The 19,352-nt window shown below is 35.2% G+C and overlaps 1 protein-coding gene across 2 annotated transcripts in view; it reads left to right on the top strand.

The window, feature by feature from the left end:
• Positions 1–19,352, top strand: part of mafa (MAF bZIP transcription factor a) — a 111,956-nt gene that overhangs the window by 6,686 nt on the left and 85,918 nt on the right. The window contains exons 2-3 of one of the 2 annotated variants that reach the window (XM_026231249.1): positions 268–330; positions 15,623–16,134. In XM_026231249.1, the coding sequence (XP_026087034.1) occupies positions 268–295 (28 nt within the window). In that variant the 3' untranslated portion in view covers positions 296–330; positions 15,623–16,134. Of the gene's footprint in view, positions 1–267; positions 331–15,622; positions 16,135–19,352 lie in introns of those variants that run through there. The other variant, XM_026231248.1, reaches the window with a different exon arrangement.

The following is a 19,352-nucleotide window of genomic DNA, read 5'->3' as shown; positions in this document are numbered from 1 at the left end:
ATAGATAGATAGATAGATAGATAGATAGATAGATAGATAGATAGATAGATAGATAGATAGATAGATAGATATGAACAACTTGCAGTTTTTATGTATCTGGCTGTTAATTTTTGACAAAATTATTACAGAATATATGATTATTTCAGCTTATAGTACAAACTCTCCACAAAGACTCTATAAGCAATGTGTTAAGTCATGGTGAGATCACAATTTCCATTTAGTTTGTGGTGTATTATGACATCTCTTTTCTTTCTCTCTCTTTGTCAGGTCTTCCAGAAAGTTCCTCCATCTGTGACTATGAGTTCTCTAAGCCTGACCTTGATAAGTGAGGTAAAATAATTGCACCTGTATCTCTGACATACTACAGTACACAACATAGGTACGGTATGGGAATCCATTATGGAAGACTAATGCTAAAGCATATAATAACTAAATAGAATGGTGGAAAAAAAAAGTGTATTTCAAGGCTGGTGGTTCCTAAACTGCTGTACGACATACTTTTTATTTTATTATTATTATTATTTTTTTATTTTTACTTTACACCCGACTAAAAGCTAGTGTAAATTCACCTTCCCATAGGCCAATCTCTCAGTGCTGGCGTGATGAATTTCTAAAAGCCCAGTTGAAGCACAATCCATCTTTCTCCAGGCTCAGTGTGTACTCTTGTAGGACTACACCAATGACATCTCACTGGAGCACCTCATGCACCTCGCTCTTGGGTAGAGGCTGCTCTCTGAGCTGTCAGGGATTAAGGTGGTTGTGCAGAACATTGCTGAATCATAAAAGGGCTTTTAGTGACCAAAGTTTTCCATATTCACTGCGGCCCGACTGACCATGATTGATTCAAAGGCCATTTACCTTCTAGAACAAAACTAAGAGTCAGAGATCTTGTTCTTGATCTTGATCTGTATGCTGGGTTTATATATATATATATATAGAGAGAGAGAGAGAGAGAGAGAGAGAGAGAGAGAGAGAGAATGTAAGGATAGTTTTAGGCCTAATCTGAATGGTTGAGTCATATTTAAACATACTCTAAATAGACTATACATAAACACACTATTGTGGTGTGCAGTGGTGCTTATATATGTGGGTGTCTTATGCAGCGTTTCCTGTCTCCTTTTTTACCAATACATTCAACAAAAATTTCAAAAAGGTCAAATAAACAAACAAAAATAGTTGTTAAGAATTCTATGAGCACTAAAATTTTAATTAACTATATCACTTTGCTGATGTCAGATATTGTGAATTATGTCAAAGATTGAAGGATATATTATTATTATTATTATTATTATTATTATTATTATTATTATTATTATTATTAAGGACTACTGAACAGTGGTTTTGCTTCAGTTGTTGGTGTCACTTTGCCTCAAACATAATTTCACTATAACACAAAACTGCTTGTGATTAAATCGCTTCAGTATTTATTTATTTTAAATGTTAATGTGTTATTTATTTATTTATTCATTTATTATTATTATTATTATTAATACCTGTTTCCTAAACACTCAATGGTTGAGCCAGTTTTCTTTGTTGGAATAGTCTGGATGCTCAAATAAATTGTACAGCACAAAAGAGTCTCATGTTTCCACTTTCAGGTAAATTAACCTATGATACCCATTGTCCTCCATCTCTTTCATACTAATCTGCATATTGAGGAGGATATGTTAATGCCATGCCACCCTTCCCATAATGCTCTGTGTTACCATCCCCACTGTACTTAAGCAGAGCACAGGATCAGGGCTGGCCTGGCTCCAGCCTCACTTAACTTTGCCTGGGAGAAATGAGACGGCGCTGTCAGAGATGACAAGGACAAATCAGCGTTCAATGAAGTGCTTAAAGTGCTGTTGTTTTCAACAGCCATCAGAGCGGCTGTGAATTAGGTGCCCTTTAGAGACGGCTGAGGAAATGGGCTGGATAAACACATAGGAATGACAGGAAACAGAGAACACAGGAGTGAAACACATGATGATACAGTAGGTGTCTTACATAGACCACGTCTGTTATCACACTCACATAATTGTGGGTTATCATGTCATCAGAAACGGACACAATGAAGGCATTAGTATATAGGATGTTACACAAACATTGGTTTTGGACCAGTCATTCCATTTCATTATACTTGCTGAAAAAGCAACACTTTAAATGGTTTTGACAAAGGACTTAGGACTGAGACCAGTATGTTCCTCTAGTAAAGGTCATTTTTGGCTTTATTAATTTCTACAAGAAAACATAAGTGAACAATCAGTAGCTTTCCCATGTAAGCTAAGTGTCAATAGGAAAAGAGAATGATGCTTGACTTTAGCATGGAAAATATATCTATATTTTTATTTTATTTTTTTTGCACACGACTCGTGGTTAAGAATGTTGTTGAAATCCCACTGTGTTAGTCCAAAGTCCAAATGCTCCCAAGTCTATGACAAGACCCAGATCAATAAAAATAATCTTGAGTAGTACAACACTGGTTTAGGAATTGATAATGACGTTTGTCAATCAAAAATGACATGATTTGGACAGTGGACACATTCTTGAATGGAGTTGGAACAGGCTTGGCGCTGTTAGTGATATCCAGACAGATGAAAAAGCAACATTTGTTTACAGGTAAAAAAAATATGTATATATATATATATATATATATATATATATATATATATATATATATATATATATATATATATCAATATATATATCTATCTATCAATATATATATATATATATATATATATATATATATATATATATATATATATATATATATATATATATCTATCAATATATATATATATATATATATATATATATATATATATATATATATATATATATATAGCATTGTGATGAAAGATTAAAATGATGAATATTTTAATTAACATACACAGATGACACATTCACAATAATTTATGCCTGAGAATATAAATTAAGTATTGTTATGAACTGCACGTAGACACAGAGGTTGAGGATGCAGTGTTACTGAAGGGATAAGTCACAATCAAAGTCCAAAACAGGCAAAGGTCATAACACAGGCAATCAGTCCAAACAAAAGCAAAAGGGCAAAAAAAAAAAAAAAAAAACTTAAAGCGAAATCCAAAAACAGTCAGGATAAACAAACCAGTAACCAAGACACCAGATAACTGGGACACTAGGCTAGAAATGCAGATGAGACAAGCAAAGCTTAGCAATGAAGGACAAAATGAACCAGGCTTATATAGGGTGAGCAGACAGGGTTAACGAGACACAGGTGCAAACAATGTGTGCTGATGAGTCCGGGCAAAGGATTTCGAGTTTTGCTGTATATGCATACAATTCGTATATGGCGATTCATCCACATGGATCCAGCGCTCTGGGACAGTGAAACAGATATATATTACGTTTTAAACCCAGAGTGGATTTTTTATTTTTTTTTAAAAACACCCTCGCTTTTTCATCTGGACAGCGAATCCATATATTTTCTCAAACGATGACATCAGCCCACGTCTCGCCCCTAGTCAGACACTACTATGTCACGTAACAGAAATAAAAACATGGACAAACACTGAAAGATTTTCTTTTTATTAATTAACATTAACACAGATTAATAAATGCATTGTTCCATGTTGGTTTGTATACCTCAAGTGGGAAGTCGTGGCTTAATGGTTAGAGGGTTGGACTCCCAATCGAAGGGTTGTGGGTTCTAGTCTCGGGCCGGACGGAATTGTGGGTGGGGGGAGTGCATGTACAGTTCTCTCTCCACCTTCAATACCCTTGAGCAAGGCATCGAACCCCCAACTGCTCCCCGGGCGCTGCAGCATAAATGGCTGCCCACTGCTCCGGGTGTGTGCTCACAGTGTGTGTGTTTGTGTTCACTGCTCTGTGTGTGTGCATTTCGGATGGGTTAAATGCAGAGCACAAATTCTGAGTATGGGTCACCATACTTGGCTGAATGTCACTTCACTCACTCACACTTCACTCAAGCAAGGATCATGTGCATAGTCAAAGTCTTCTTCTCTGTTTTTAGTGTATCTCTTTGGCAGAATTACAGCGCCACATACTGGTCTGGCATGTATACTGCATCGTTTTGTGTCAGTTTTGTGGTTTCGTGTAGACACAGTTATTTCTTGAGACGAGTGAAAAAAATGATTGGATAGGGAAAGTTCTTGCTTCGTGTGGACATAATAGCCTGACAGTGACAGAGGTATGGGATGGAATGCCCTCTATTGGTTATCAAGGGCACTCCAGCTGGTGATCGTGATAACACGCTTAATGTAAAATAAAGGTTCTTTAATAGCATTGATGATTCCAAAAATAACTTTTAAAGGAACCTCTTTTTTTTATAACATTTTTTATAAGAGTGCTGTCAGATAATTTTAATTTTGACTTTAATAAACAGGTTCAACAGCACAATGTGTCAAGGTGATTGTAACTTGACAAGCTGTTTTTAGATTATATAAACAGATACACACTTTGGTGTGTATTGAAGAAAATATGTCCCATGGGCTGGCCTGACTCCTCCATTGCATGTGGCAATAGTTCAGACACCAGTGGGGGGACAAAAGGACACAGTTACTGCTGAGGTAGGAGAAAATGACCAAATTCCTGAGAGGACAGTGTGAGCAAACACACACACACACACACACCCATACTCGTGTTGAGGTGTTGTGAGTCTGACATCGGCTGTAGGGAGGGCTAAACGAGGCGTGACTGGCGGTTGATACTGGTCAGTCTCGCTGATAAAGTGTCATCTACCAACGATGGTGCCAAAAACACCATATATCACACCCACCACACTTCTGTATTTTTCAACACCCCTGACTTTCAGTGTAACAGCTCTGATAATTACTATATTTGGGGTACTTGTGTAAATATGAATTTAACTAACTAAATGTATTTGATGAAAGGTTGGGTTTCACCAACTATCAATATGATATTCCAAAATGATATGTCATTTTCAATACATGCTAATTCAATTCAATATTATATTGAGACTGTGACTGGAACTAAATCTAGAAACATGCTGCAGTCCGATTCTCTTGCACGTTTCATTTTAATTTCATTGCTCATGGGAAAAGAAGAAGTAGAAGAAGAAGAGAAGAAAGAAGGTTCAGACAGAAATGCTGAAATGTTTGAAATAAAAAGGTGCACTTTTGATTATATGTTGTGATATTAGTACCAAGATTTTTGTAAATGTAATTGTTGCCTGTGAAAAAGGTACCAACGCTGGGTTAAAGGTTATATGAACGTACACATGCATACATTATAAATAATAATAATAATAATAATAATATCAATACAAGATCTACATTTCAATGGTTTTGAGATGTGTGCACCAGGCTACTTCACTTTTATACTTTTTTCTCAAGATTTCTCAAATCTCATAAAAACTAAAACAGAACATCCAGTATGCTACTGTATCCAATCACATAATTAATATTAAATGTTAACAAAGATCTAAAATTCATAAAATGTATGTATTTATTCATTTATTTATTGATGCTCAGTCATTGTTGTCCAAATACTCCAAGTGTGATACATTAATAAAAAACCCATCCACTTCAATGCTGGTCCAGGGTCACTCTGTGTCCTAGCAGGACAAGATGACCCAGACTTGCTGTATCCGCCCGATCTTCCAGCCACCTGCTCCATGCAATTGAAACCGGAGACAGAGGCTGATGGTCTATTTTTAGCTGTGCAGGCAGCAGACACTGTATTTGGGCTTTAAGGTTAAAAATATGGATATCTGTGTACAGTCAGTCCAGAGTACAGTATGATGCTTTGGATAATGTCTTTAACCTGAGTCTATTTTTAGCTAACCGCCTCTGACCTTTAGCTTCTGATCTGTTTGTGTGTTGTGTAGCACAGCCTTACTTCCTTTTCTAAAGGTAACTGGACTCAAGAGAGACAGAGAGTAAAGTGACTTTTCTTTAATACAGCGAAGTACATTTTGAATTTGAAATTGTGTCTTTAGCTGTGTAATTGAGATACTCCCATTTAAGCTTGAGGCCATTAGTTCTAGCTTCAGCTTCAGAGAATCCAGCTTGCACTGGCCTCCATAAAGAAGGTAGGGGACCTGTATGCATTTTCAGTTGATGTTTCATAGAGTTTGGGCCGGCTGACTCCCAGGTAATCCTAAGGCCCTTGGTCTCCATGCCCTCCTTCAGGGTTTAAACATCAAATGTGAGTAAAAATAAATAAATTGTGTCAAGGAAATAAAACCGAAGAGATACATACATTATCCTAATATTGTAGTAAGGACAGGGTCAGTAACTTTCACAAGTTTTGTATGTTTACTTTTATTTGTATGTATTGACTGATTGATATAAAGTGTAACATTTACATTAGACTCAGTTTTGTTTTTGTTTTTTACTGACCAGTATGCATAATGAGGGGAAAGTATGTGTGCCTATCAACCTTTTCCTTTCTCTATATATTTTAAATGGCTATGATTAAAAATACATACAAATATCAGTATACAAATATGTACAGTACAAATAATCATTTTTTTAATGTTCATTAATATAACAGTTATTATTATAGAAAAAATATTATTACAAACATAATAATAATAAAAACTTAACAACTTAACATGCATTTGATCTCACCCAACGTGCTGATGAGCAGAATTTAGTAAAATGTATGCAAGGAGAAGTTTTGTCTCCATTTCCCCCAAGCACTGCCCGCGGTCAACCCTCTTTCTCTGCCTCTCTACTTCCATCATTTGCTTGTTAGTATTATTCAGTGTGTCTATTTAAACTAGCTCTTCGTAATTGCTGTTTTAGTACAATATCGACTATTGTTCTCTACAGTATCCTTACGTGCATTTTGTTTGGGTAATAATTGTGCTCTTTTTAAGGTCAAGACTATTTCCAGCCAAAAGTTGAAATGTGAGGTCATTGTAGATTTCTCCAGAACCTGTCTGCCTGCAGGGTAATGGGACACCAATTAGAGAGATGTAATCATGAACCTTCAGCAGTGGGTTAGACAGGCGCTCTGTGGCATGTGTTATAGAGCTGTGGTCTACCAACTTTTAGATAGTTTAATTCATTTCACAAACTCATTATTCGGAGGTACATTTGGACAGATGTACAGAAAATGATACTCTCAAATACTCTCAATTTCCATGACTTATTAATATCCATAAAGTCCAACTGCTTGTCATTACTGCACTGTATAAAAGACAATAGCTGATGAGAAAAAAATCACTCATGAGATACTTTGCAACACACTGACCTCAACACTTTTTACAGGAAACACAACAGCGGCAACAATCAGTTGACCATTTTACGTAAAGGACAAATTAATTCTGATATCATTAGACCAAAGTGGGACACAAAATGTTACTAAATGTGAAAATAAAAAAAAATAAAAAATGAAATAATAATTTTCTGAACGTAAAGAAGCATTTTCCAGGGCCTGAATTATCACAGAGACTGCACTCACAAAAATACATTTGTAGACCACAAAATATTATTTGAATTCAGCAGAAGTAGACAATGTTTTAGATTCTATGGAAATAAAGAAATAAAAACCCTATAGTTGTAATGTTAAAATTTCCTGATATTTATAGGTTGCCAATGATGACCATAGAAAATCTGCAAAAAAAATAAAAATTTAAATAAAATAGCTGAATAAAAATATATATACTTTTAATTTATTATTAGACTTTTTAATAATCTTGAAATGTTTTTTTTTTTTTTTATTATTATTATTAATTTAATGTAGTTTTACCCAATACTGTCTAACTATTCTCATTTCAGTGGCTTGTGAAAAGATGAATTGTTCATCTGATTATATCAATGACAGTCCAAAAAAAAAAAAAAAAAAAAAAAAGAAGATTCAGAAATGTTGTGAAAAAAGAAAGAAAGAAAAATTGCTGATTATGGTGAGCCAGCAAAGCAAAGTGAGATTTTTCTGTTGAAAATGTCATTTCATAACTTTCCATGGTTAAAGTGCAGTCTGCAGATGAGAAAACCTGCACATTTTTCGAAATGAATTCATTAGTTTTGACACAAGCTTGTTTACACTATGATTAACATGTAAATCACATTTTATAAAATTGTGAATAGGGATAACATAGAGGAATGTGTTGTTATTGAATTAAGCACCATCTGTTTTACCTAACAAGGGAGGCAGGCAAAGAGAGAGATAGAAAGAGAGAGAGAGAGAGAGAGAGAGAGAGAGAAAGAGACCCACTGCAGTTTTCTGTTCATTTGCATCTCGTGCCAAAAGAAACCCCAGAGCTGCAGGAATACAGTATCTCACATTCATTCATACAGCCTGATGGCAATGCGTCAAATCTCATAAATGGCTTTCATCTACTGTCTTTTGCCTAAGTGCACCTTACTTACAGCCCACATTTAATGTTTCCAGCACAAACATATCTATTTTTAATAACTACCAGCAGGTAATGGCCCCTCACATCACAGTCTCTATTGCTCAGTGATTCATATGTGAGCATATATAATACGCAGGCTTTGTGTTTTAAAGGGCAGTAACTGGATTAGTGTACAAACACTGTAACAGAGCATCTCCATGCCATGTAATAATTTAGATAATTTATAAGAACTGTTATTACTATACAATATAATAATGATGTTATAATAGTGAAAGTCAAAATGAAGAAACTGCTAACACTGGCCATTTTAAAATTAGCATCAGGTAAGATTGCATTGGTTTATTATAAGCAGCCACTTCTATACATTCATGTAAAGTTTATATATATTTATTTATTTATTAAATCAGTTTAAACAATGAAAGTTTAAGGGATCAAATTTTCCTTTCTCTTTGGAGTGTTACAAGCTCTCTGTGCATAAAGAAGATCTGTAAAGTTGCAAAGACTAAAGTTACAAATCCAAAGTGATATTGTGAATAAAAGTTAAGACTTTTCCATGCCCCCCTAAAATAGAAAGTGTAAACACACCCCCACATCTCTCTGTCACTGTGTGGGAAAATTTTCAAAATGGCGCCCAAGTGTTCACACAAAAAAAGAAGGCATACCTTTTATTTTCGCTGTCATGGAGAATCTGTGTGTTTTATTTTAAAAGTGAAACTACTTTGTGTGGCCTTCCAAAAGAGTACAGTATCCGATTTGTCATGCCTAGAGCTGATCCGTGCTCATCGCTGAGGAAATACATCAACTTAGTACTGTGGATCTCCAGATCGGCTTTCTTTGAATCGTTATAATCAGTAATTATGTCCCCATTGGATGCAACAACGGCCTTGTTTGTAATGGGTTTTATTGATTTTCTCATGTCATGCTGGTGTTCTGACCAGGACACGCCATAACAGTATACGTTGAGGGGCGTAACATTTCTGTTCGATGGTTGAAACATTTGGTAAATCACAACACACTGGATAGCTGGCCAATCAGACCACACCTCGCTTTTCAGACCGATGAGCTTTGTAAAAAAACGATGCGTTTCAGAATGCAGGGCATAGAGGGGAAGCAATAATGTATATTATGTGGAAAATAATGTGTTTTTTAACCTTAAACAACATAAACAAATTTCATTACACCAAATATATATATGTGTATATATATATATATATATATGTATGTATAAATATATATATATATAAAATTACATATAATTAAAAGTTACTGCATTCTGTAAAGCACACACCTCAATACATGAAATCACAGCTGATGAAGTAATCAAAATGTATCTCTAATGTTTAGAAAACTATAGTTTTTTTTTTATCAGGTTATAAATCCTACAGTGTGTCTGCCATAATACAGTAACCACATAATACTTAAGAACATAACCATAACCACAAAATAAGTGAGACACAATAAAAAGGAAGATAGGAATTGTTTTTGCTTCATAATGTTATTATACATCTGTTTTATCATTTATCATTTTAGTCTGTATTGTAAGTGAGCATTGCCTCTCCAAAAGTCCTGTGGTTTGATTCATTACAGCAGGTGTTCTCAATTCCAGTTCTTGTGCCTCCTTGCTCTGCACATATTGTACGTTTCTCTTATGGCTTCAGACGTTTGTTCTATTCGAACGTATAAGTGCCCTGCAAAGTAAACATCACCGGATATTCCGCCATGATTGCAGTTTGAAGCGAACATATATGTTCCATTCAAAGTGTTGAAGTGTGCAATACGTGAATTTGAATTGTATTTACGTATTTACAGAGGTTATATGAAGACGTTGCGGAGCGCAAAGCTGTGAATTAATGTTCTGAAGTGTGGTAATCTTTAATAGATTTCCCCTGCTCAGGGTGTAGGGACCAGAGAGCCGGGAGAGCAGGGAGCAATGAACACTGTGTAGGGACCACATCAATAGGAACACAGTTCATGCACGGAGCTCATTTCTAATTAGCTGATTATCTGAAATCATGTGTTTTAACAAAGAGAGACATGCAAAATATGCAAAGGACTGGAATTGAGAACCGCTGCATTACAGGGTTCGTTCAGTCTCTCAGCAATATTTCTCAGTCCTTTTCACCCATAGGTTTTATCATCCAGAGTGTGTGCCTACATCCCATGTACTTTCCCTCTCTCTTTCCCTCTGTGTGTGTGAGTGTGTGTTGAAGTAGTAGGGTAAGCCCTGCAGTGCCACTATAATTGCTCTAATCAACGGTCTTAATTAGTCATTTGTGTCCTTTCTTCTGTCTGCTATAGCAGCAGCTGTTGCGGCTGGGAAAGGGTGACCTCCACCAGATCACCAGATACTGTAAAGAATAACAAATCCTTCTACAGTATGTGTGATGCTGTGTGGTTCTTTCTAGCGACCGTCATCAGCTCAGTGTTGGGATTTTAATGATGAAAAAAAAAAAGAAGAAGAACTGTATAATGTATACTTTGCATTACATTATGCCCCCCTTTTATTACTGGAGGCAGCCCCTCTTCAGTCCTGTGCTGGCACCGGCTTTATTGGATGATACAGTATACATACATGCTAATTATATTCTGTAACACTGCTTGTCCTAATACTGTTTTCCTGTTCCAGGGCAATTGTGCATTTTGCATTTATATGTCACAAACTGTGGTTGTGTTTTTTCAAGAAGAAGAAAAGTTAACAGTGGGGTGTATGGAGTCAGTGTGTCTGCCTCGAGTTTTTTAGGCCAGACATAACTAGTGTTTACAAGGCTCAGTGGCTCTTTGCTGTTAAATGATTGGTATGTGTATGTGTTGGTAAAAGACAGAGGGGTAATATATAATGTTTTAGCTCTCTCTCTCAATCTCTCATTTCATAGTAATGGTTTACTAGCCAAAAGAATGCTCTTTCTGTGTTTAATTATAGGTTAGCCTTGCTGTCACCCTTCTGAAAAGCCATTACTGGAGGGATTCAGTTATAAAGACCCATCAGAAGTTATTCCCCATGAGCAGGTCAGGGCTTATGTTTGCAGAGAAAGACAGGGTCCTTCACTCCAGACTTTTATTGGCTTGTTCTCTGTGTATGTTGGTTAGCCTCACTATGGAGTGTGGTTTTGGAGTCATGCAACCAGTGTAAATTCTGATACCATCTCTTCTCTTTAATTGCTCTCATGTGCTCCGTTTGGGTCACAAAGTCAGATGGTGTAATTGAGGAGGCAGGCTTTAACGGGAGCACAATAGTGCATACTAAAAACCTGCCCACAAAATGGGACATTTACATGTGGTACGCAGTATGAAAAATGCAACTGTTTGCACGCCCTCGGAATTTCAAAACAACTCACTTCCCTTTGTCTTGTTCATCACTGGGAACCGATAAAAAAATATATATAAATATATATATAATTACTACTTATCTTGTACTTAATTACGCAAAATTTTATCAATTTATGAAAGTTAACTTTTTGAATATTTTATTATTATTATTATTATTATTATTATTATTTCTTTTTTTGACAAAGCCTTACATATACATTTTTGCTGGAAAACAATTCCATCTGAGTGTGTATTTCCAAACTTTACCGTATGCTCTCAATATGGCAAGTCGCATGATTTATAACACTTTTTAATTGTCTTCAAAGCTTAAATGCCATCATTCATTCCCATTATCATGTTGTGTGATTGTACAGCTTTAGAACAATACCACAGTTATTAAATAACTGTTTTTTTTTTTAGTTTTTTTTTTTAACTATCCCTTTTAAATCACTTTCAGAGCTTGTACATGTTAACATTTGGACTATTTAATAGTTAGAGAGATGTTTGGAGTGATAGAAGTGAGATCATTTGCTTCAAACACCTTAGGAAATAACAGAGAGGAGGCTTAAACCAGTTCTTTAAAGGGATAGTTCACCCAAAAATGAAAATTTGATGTTTATCTGCTTACCCCTCAGGGCATCCAAGATGTAGGTGACTTGTTTCTTCAGTAGAACACAAACCAAGATTTTTAACTGAAACGATTGCAGTCTGTCAGTTTTATAATGTAAGTGGATTGGAATTACGACTAAAACATATAAAAAAGAAAAACAAGATCTGAACAGTATTATTATCATTTGTTTACCTCTGATTCACTTAACGTTCAACTGTTCAAACTTTCCTTGGCCTGTTCTCCTATTTATGTTCTCAAGCAGGCGCATAAGGAGGCTTCTTCTTCTTGCTTTAAGTTTGTGATGCGCCATAAAGCAAGAAGAAGACGCATCATGTGCACAACAGTAAGTGCTCAGGAGGGTTCTAACAGTTCGGAGATTGCTTGAATCAGAGGTAAAAAAAAAAAAAAAAAAAACTATATAAATACTGTTCTGTTTTTTGTACAGTCTGACCGTTTTGTGTGTTTACTCATCAGTGTATTGTCAGAAACCACTGGGTTTAATTTGGTTTTGTTTGTGTTTGTTTTGTTGTTTTTTGTTGTTTTTTTTTTTGCATGTTTTAGCCGTGATTCCCATCCACTTACATTTTAGGACTGATAGACTGATAAACGGTTTGAGCAAAATATCTCAGTTTGTATTCTACTGAAGAAACAAAGTCACCTACTGTACAGATAAGCAGATAAAAATCTATTTTTAATTTCTGGGTGAACTATCCCTTTAAGACGATTGATTTTTAGGGCCGTCTGCTGTGACAGGAATAAAAGAAACAGGTCATCAGCTTTGTCGAGTGGTGTGAAGCATATCATTTGAAAATTAATGCTGAAAAACAAAACAAAAAAAATAAAATAAAACAAGACACTAGTAATCAACTTAAGGTGGAAAAAGGACAAACTCTCCTTCTTTATTTATTGCTGCGACATGAAAATGTCTGATCCAGTACCTTGGGATTCACATAAACGTTACACTTGAATAAAAAACAACAACACAGAAGCAATCTACAAAAAGGGCCAGAGCTGACTTGACTTTTTACGGTTCAGTTCTTACATGTTGTAAGATCAGACTCTTCACTGTGAGTGTCCTGTTTTAGCCAGTGGTGTGCTGGAGATGCCAACAAGTTAAATGTGAAGCAGGGTGTGACAGTTGGATGGTGTGGTATTAGTTTACCCCTCCTCTACTGTGATTGGTTAGCTGACTAAAAAGTAAGTCACAATTAAATCGATTATTATCATTCAATTTAGATCTTCTCATGTTGCATCATACTTCTTTTTTACATATTTCTACAGCGTTGTGCATTATAACCAATCACACACAATTCTGTTGAGCTTACGAATGCAATGGCCAATCAGAGAAGTACAGATTAATTGTTTTTTTTTTTTTTGCTGATGAATTTCTACACTGTAGAGGTCAGATGTACATATAGTGTAGGTACAATATTTATTTTACAGTGTAGACAGCTTCAGTGCGTAAAACTTTTTTTTGAGAGTGCTAAAAGTGATAGTTCAAATGAAAATTAGCACATGATTTACTCACCCTCAGGGCATCCTAGGTGTATCTGACATTCCTTTTCCGACAAACACAATCACAGTTATATTTAAAATGGGCTCTTCCAAGCTGTATAATGGCTGTGAATGGTGCCCCTGTTTTTGAAGCCAAAAAACTGCATCCATTCATTAACCAATTCATTATAAAACTACTTCACATGGCTCTGGGGTGTCAAAAAAAGGCATTCTTAAGGGAAACAATATGTTAGTGTAAGAATAATATTGATTTTTAAAAATGTATAAACTGTAATCCCCAGCTCAAGCAGCCGTGTTCACGACAAGGGTCGAGCGTATGATGTATGCGTAGTGGAAGGTGTAATAAAATAGGCTACTTTTAGCCTTAACCTGAAGCTGGTTCACACTCAACCTGCAAGTACATTCTATATTTTTCATTCCATTTAAATACTGTATATACCTTTCAATCTATATATTTTAATGTGTCTACAAACAGCACACCATTTGAATAGTCGTAATGTTCTAAAATGGGAATGATGGAAGAGAGAAGCTGCAAAGAATCAAACATCAAAAACCAAACAAACATCTGGCTTCAAAATAGTGAAGTAGTTACAGGAGCATTTCAGAACATTATGTTGTGTAATACTGACTGAATTAACCAAATGTATAGCTTATGCAAATACTTGTTGACATACAGTACTACATAAACATGGTTAAATAATCTGACAAAAATTGCTCTTAAATCGATTAATTAGCAGAAGTTATTACTCCACCACCTAAGCGTGACATCATTAAAACAGTCCTATATTGTAGATCCAACATAGTCCAATTAAAAGAGATGTGATCATGTTACTGCAGTTTTGGGAAACAGATGCATCTAGCTAATTAATTAATTCAATGATGCATTGTACTATGGTGGTTAAGCAGCAAGTTTAATGAGAAACACACCCCAGTCCAGCAGTACTGTAAATTGATCCAGCCTCTGTGCAACAAAAAGTGTTAGGGGAAATTATATGTGCCTGATGCTATAAGATTTTACAACACATCTGCCATTTGCTGAATCATACATATTCCATTATACCGATCACAGGGACAACTACATACTAAATTAAATTGGCAACTATTATGTTTTATTCACTTACATATAGTCACATAGAGCAATATATACAGTATATACTAGCTATGAACATGATACTATATTTATTTGTCGATACCAATAGCCAGTTATTCAGGATATTATCTGTGGATGCTGATGTCAACAGATTGGTCTGATCTCTTCCAAATAATGCGGTAAACTATACAGGGAACTCTCATGTTTGGCACATTACTGTAACATTGATATTAAACAACAGAAACCATACTATCAAAGTCAACTCCTATTTATTTTCAGATATAATAATGAAATTCAAATAAAAACCGAAAAGATTGTATACAACTTTTTGCAGTTGTGCAAATCTTAGGGTCATTTTTTTACTAAAAACACTGATGTGTCCATAAATGGCTCATTAACAAATAGACACAAAAAGTACCTTCATGAACTGCCCCAATTTATTATTATTTTTTTTTATAATTATTATATATATTTTTTTTTATAATGCTAATGCTAAAGTAAATATTGGTTTGTCCTAAAAAGTTATCATAAACTGTCCAGTAAAATTCGATTTACTCACCAAAACCAATTTTAGTCACATTGGGTGCTTGGAACCTGAGTAGATCTATTGTGTGCATGTGAAAATGGCTTTTTAAATGTACTCCCCTGAGATAGGGAGCGTACTTTTCCCTCACTGCTGATTTCCATGTGCGCGCTTGTGTGTGTCTGTAAGTCATTATTAGCACAATTCATCTCATATCTTCTCTCTTAAGAAGACTCTACTGCTAGTATTTGACAGTCTGTCTCTCCTCAGATGGACCTTTCATCAACCTCACACTCCACATCCATGAATGCTCTTGCGCAGGACAACCCACACTCACTCTGTAGTGCAGTGCTCTTAAGGCACTCAAACATGTCCGTGTTGTTCTTTGGCTAATGTTTACAAATCCCTCCTAATTCCAGCCGAGTTGCCGCACACAAGCACAGAAAAAATTTGTTTCAGCTTCACAGTCGGAGGCCTGCTGCAGTTCAGCTGGGAAGAGGATAAACGAACAACCAGAAAAGAGAACAAGAGAGAGACCGACACAGACCACATACAATGTTAACAATCATCTAAATCAAGAGCAGTGTTATTACAAAATAAATGTAATAGCAATCAGTAACATTTACATTCGCTGAGTAAAAATGTGTAATTAAATGACTGTTATTTATGAAAATGTTAACAATTACTAACAGGGATCATCTGAACACTGAATGATTTAAACATTTGCATTTATTTATTTTTCACACACCCACATACAGATTTAACTTATTTATTTCATAAATTGCAGTGACTCAGGAGATTAGTACAGAGAATAGGACACATGCTTATTCAATAAGTGTTTTATTTTCTATTTACGTTTATTTATATGCTTTATTTAAAATAAAAAAAAAAAAAAAAAAAAAAAACAAGGCATTGTTAGATTCCAGTGTTTCCTGCCATAGATATGCAAGTATTTTATTTCAAAAACAGTATAATAGCTATTAAACTACAAACCTGTTTCCAAAAAAGCTGGGACAGTGTACAAATTGTGAGTAAAAGAGGAATGTTATGATTTACAAATCTCATAAACTTATATTTTATTCAAAATAGAATATATAGAACATATCAAATGTTGAAAGTGAGACATTTTGAAATATAATGCCAAATATTGTCTCATTTTGGGTTTCATGAGAGCTACACATTCCAAAAAAGTTGGGCCAGGTAGCAATAAGAGGCCTGAAAAGTTAAATGCACATATAAGGAACAGCTGGAGGACCAATTTGCTAATTATTAGGTCATTTGAAAACATAATTGAGTATAAAAAGAGCCTTTCAGAGTGCCAGTGTCTCTCAGAAGTCAAGATGGGCAAAGGATCACCAATTCCCCCAATACTGCAGTGAAGAATAGTGGAGCAATATCAGAAAGGAGTTTCTCAGAGAAAAATTGCAAAGAGTTTGAAGTTATCATCATCTACAGTGCATAATATCATCCAAAGATTCAGCGAATCTGGAAGAATCTCTGTGCGTAAGGGTCAAGGCCAGAAAACCATACTGGATGCCCATGATCTTTGGGCCCTTAGATGGCACTGCATCACATACAGGAAAGCTACTGTAATGGAAATCACAACATGGGCTCAGGAATACTTCTAGAAAACATTGTTGGTGAACACAATCCACCGTGCCATTCACCTTTGCTGGCTAAAACTCTATAGGTCAAAAAAAGAAGCCATATCTAAACATCATCCAGAAGCGCAGAAGTTTTCTCTTCTAATTATAAAACTAAAGAGGCCAAGGACAAACCACGTTTTTATCAGCTCTCCGTTCAGAACCTGCATCTCCGTATGGTATGGGGTTGCATGAGTGCATGTGGCATGGGCAGCTTACACATCTAGAAAGGCACCATCAATGCTGAAAGGTATATAGAAGTTCTAGAACAACATATGCTCCCATCCAGACGTTGTCTCTTTCAGGGAATACCTTGCATTTTCCAACATGACAATGATAACATGACAGTGGTAACATGACAATGCCAGACACATACTGCATTAATTACTAATTAATTAATAATTCATGGCTGTGTAGAAGAAGGATCCAGGTACTGAAATGGCCAGACTGCAGAATGAACATTTGGTGCATCATATAGAGGAAGATGCGACAAAGAAGACCTAAGACAGCTGAGCAACTAGAAGCCTGCATTAGACAAGAATGGGACAACATTCCTATTCCTAAACTTGAGCAACTTGTCTTCTCAGTCCCCAGACGTTTGCACACTTATAAAAAGAAGAGAGAATGCAACACAGTGGTAAACATGGCCTTGTCCCAACTTTTTTGAAATGTGTTGATGCCATGAAATTTAAAATCAACTTATTTTTCCCTTAAAAAATTCATTTTCTCAGTTTAAACATTTGATGTCATCTATGTTGTATTCTGAATAAACTAGTGAAATTTGAAACTTCCACATCATTGCATTCTGTTTTTCTTCACAATTTGTACAGTGTACCAATATTTTTTGGAATCGGGTTTGTATTTCTTGTTATTATTTTAAATCTGTATTTAACCCTAGAATGATCTCAGAGTAGGTCTGATTTGTTGGTGATTTGCTGTGTTTTTTATTTATTTTTATTTATTTATTTTTTATAAATATATAAATAGCTTTAAATTGACTTTAAATTTAATCTTCATTCATGCAATGAAGGATTTTGAAACTCTGACCGTAATTACAACCCCATGTTAATTTAAAACTGCTCTAATTGCATATGTCTTCTGCAAGTGAGACATTCCTCTTAACACACACATATAAATAAATGCATTACATTTTGTTATATTAGTATTAGTATTATTATTAATAACCAAAGTTATTATGTAAAAGTTTTAAACATGCAGCTTATTATTGCTTTTGATGTGAACTGAACATTTCACTTTGAAATTCCTCTTTAAATATTATAAATAATAAATTACATTTTTAAGTGAAAGTGAAAGTGAAGTGACATTCAGCCAAGTATGGTATCCCATACTCAGAATTTGTGCTCTGCATTTAACCCATCCGAAGTGCACACACACAGAGCAGTGAGCACACACACACTGTGAACACACACCCGGAGCAGTGGGCAGCCATTTATGTTGCGGCGCCCAGGGAGCAGTTGGGGGTTCGATGCCTTTCTCAAGGGCACCTAAGTCATGGTATTGAGGGTGGAGAGAGAACTGTACATGCACTCCCCCCACCCAATTCCCGGCCGGCCCTCGAACTCACAACCTTTCGATTGGGAGTCCAACTCTGTAACCATTAGGCCACGACTTCCCCATTGCATCTAATTAAACATTAGATACAGCCCATATTAATTGAGAGACTACATGCATAATAATTCTAAAGTAATTTGTCAATTATACTTCAATTACTTGTAAAAATAGTTAAACGTATAGCAACTAAAGTTCCATATGTAAAGGTAAACACATCAAGGTAAATATAAATGCATAAACATGTGAAATAAATGTAATATATGTAAATCTGTATCATATTTGAAAAAAAAAAAAATAGAGAGACAGTAACAATCAAAATAATTAGTAATCAAACAAAAACAAATAAATGTTTCTGTAATGGACGAAGGTGTTATGTAGCTGTTCCTCTCGTGTCGCTAGAAATGTGTGCTTGTGTTTGTCAGCGCTGAAGTGACTACTGCTGGTATCCGCTGCTACATTAATGTGACAATATGCAGGCATAAGTGTTATTAACGGTTAGCGCTGAAAGTGCTGCTGTCAGTGAGTTATGTATCTGTGGTCAACACTGTCTCTTCTTTGTCACATCTTTCACTTCACAGTACTATAGAGTACTTTAAATGAAGAGTAATTTTGTGTTTGTATTTATTTAAGTTAACTTTATATAAGTTTCCCTTGTATGTTTTTGCAAACACAATTTTGCTCTTGTTGTGAATTGTGCATTTTACTTAGATCTTATTTGTTAATTTAGTTACTTATAAAAATAAAATTAGCATGTTGTTGTTGTTTTTTGTTGTTGTTGTTTTTTA

The sequence above is a fragment of the Carassius auratus genome, chromosome 43 (assembly GCF_003368295.1).
Source record: "Carassius auratus strain Wakin chromosome 43, ASM336829v1, whole genome shotgun sequence".
NCBI lineage: Eukaryota > Metazoa > Chordata > Actinopteri > Cypriniformes > Cyprinidae > Carassius > Carassius auratus.
This window is presented reverse-complemented; position numbering and strand designations above follow the sequence as displayed.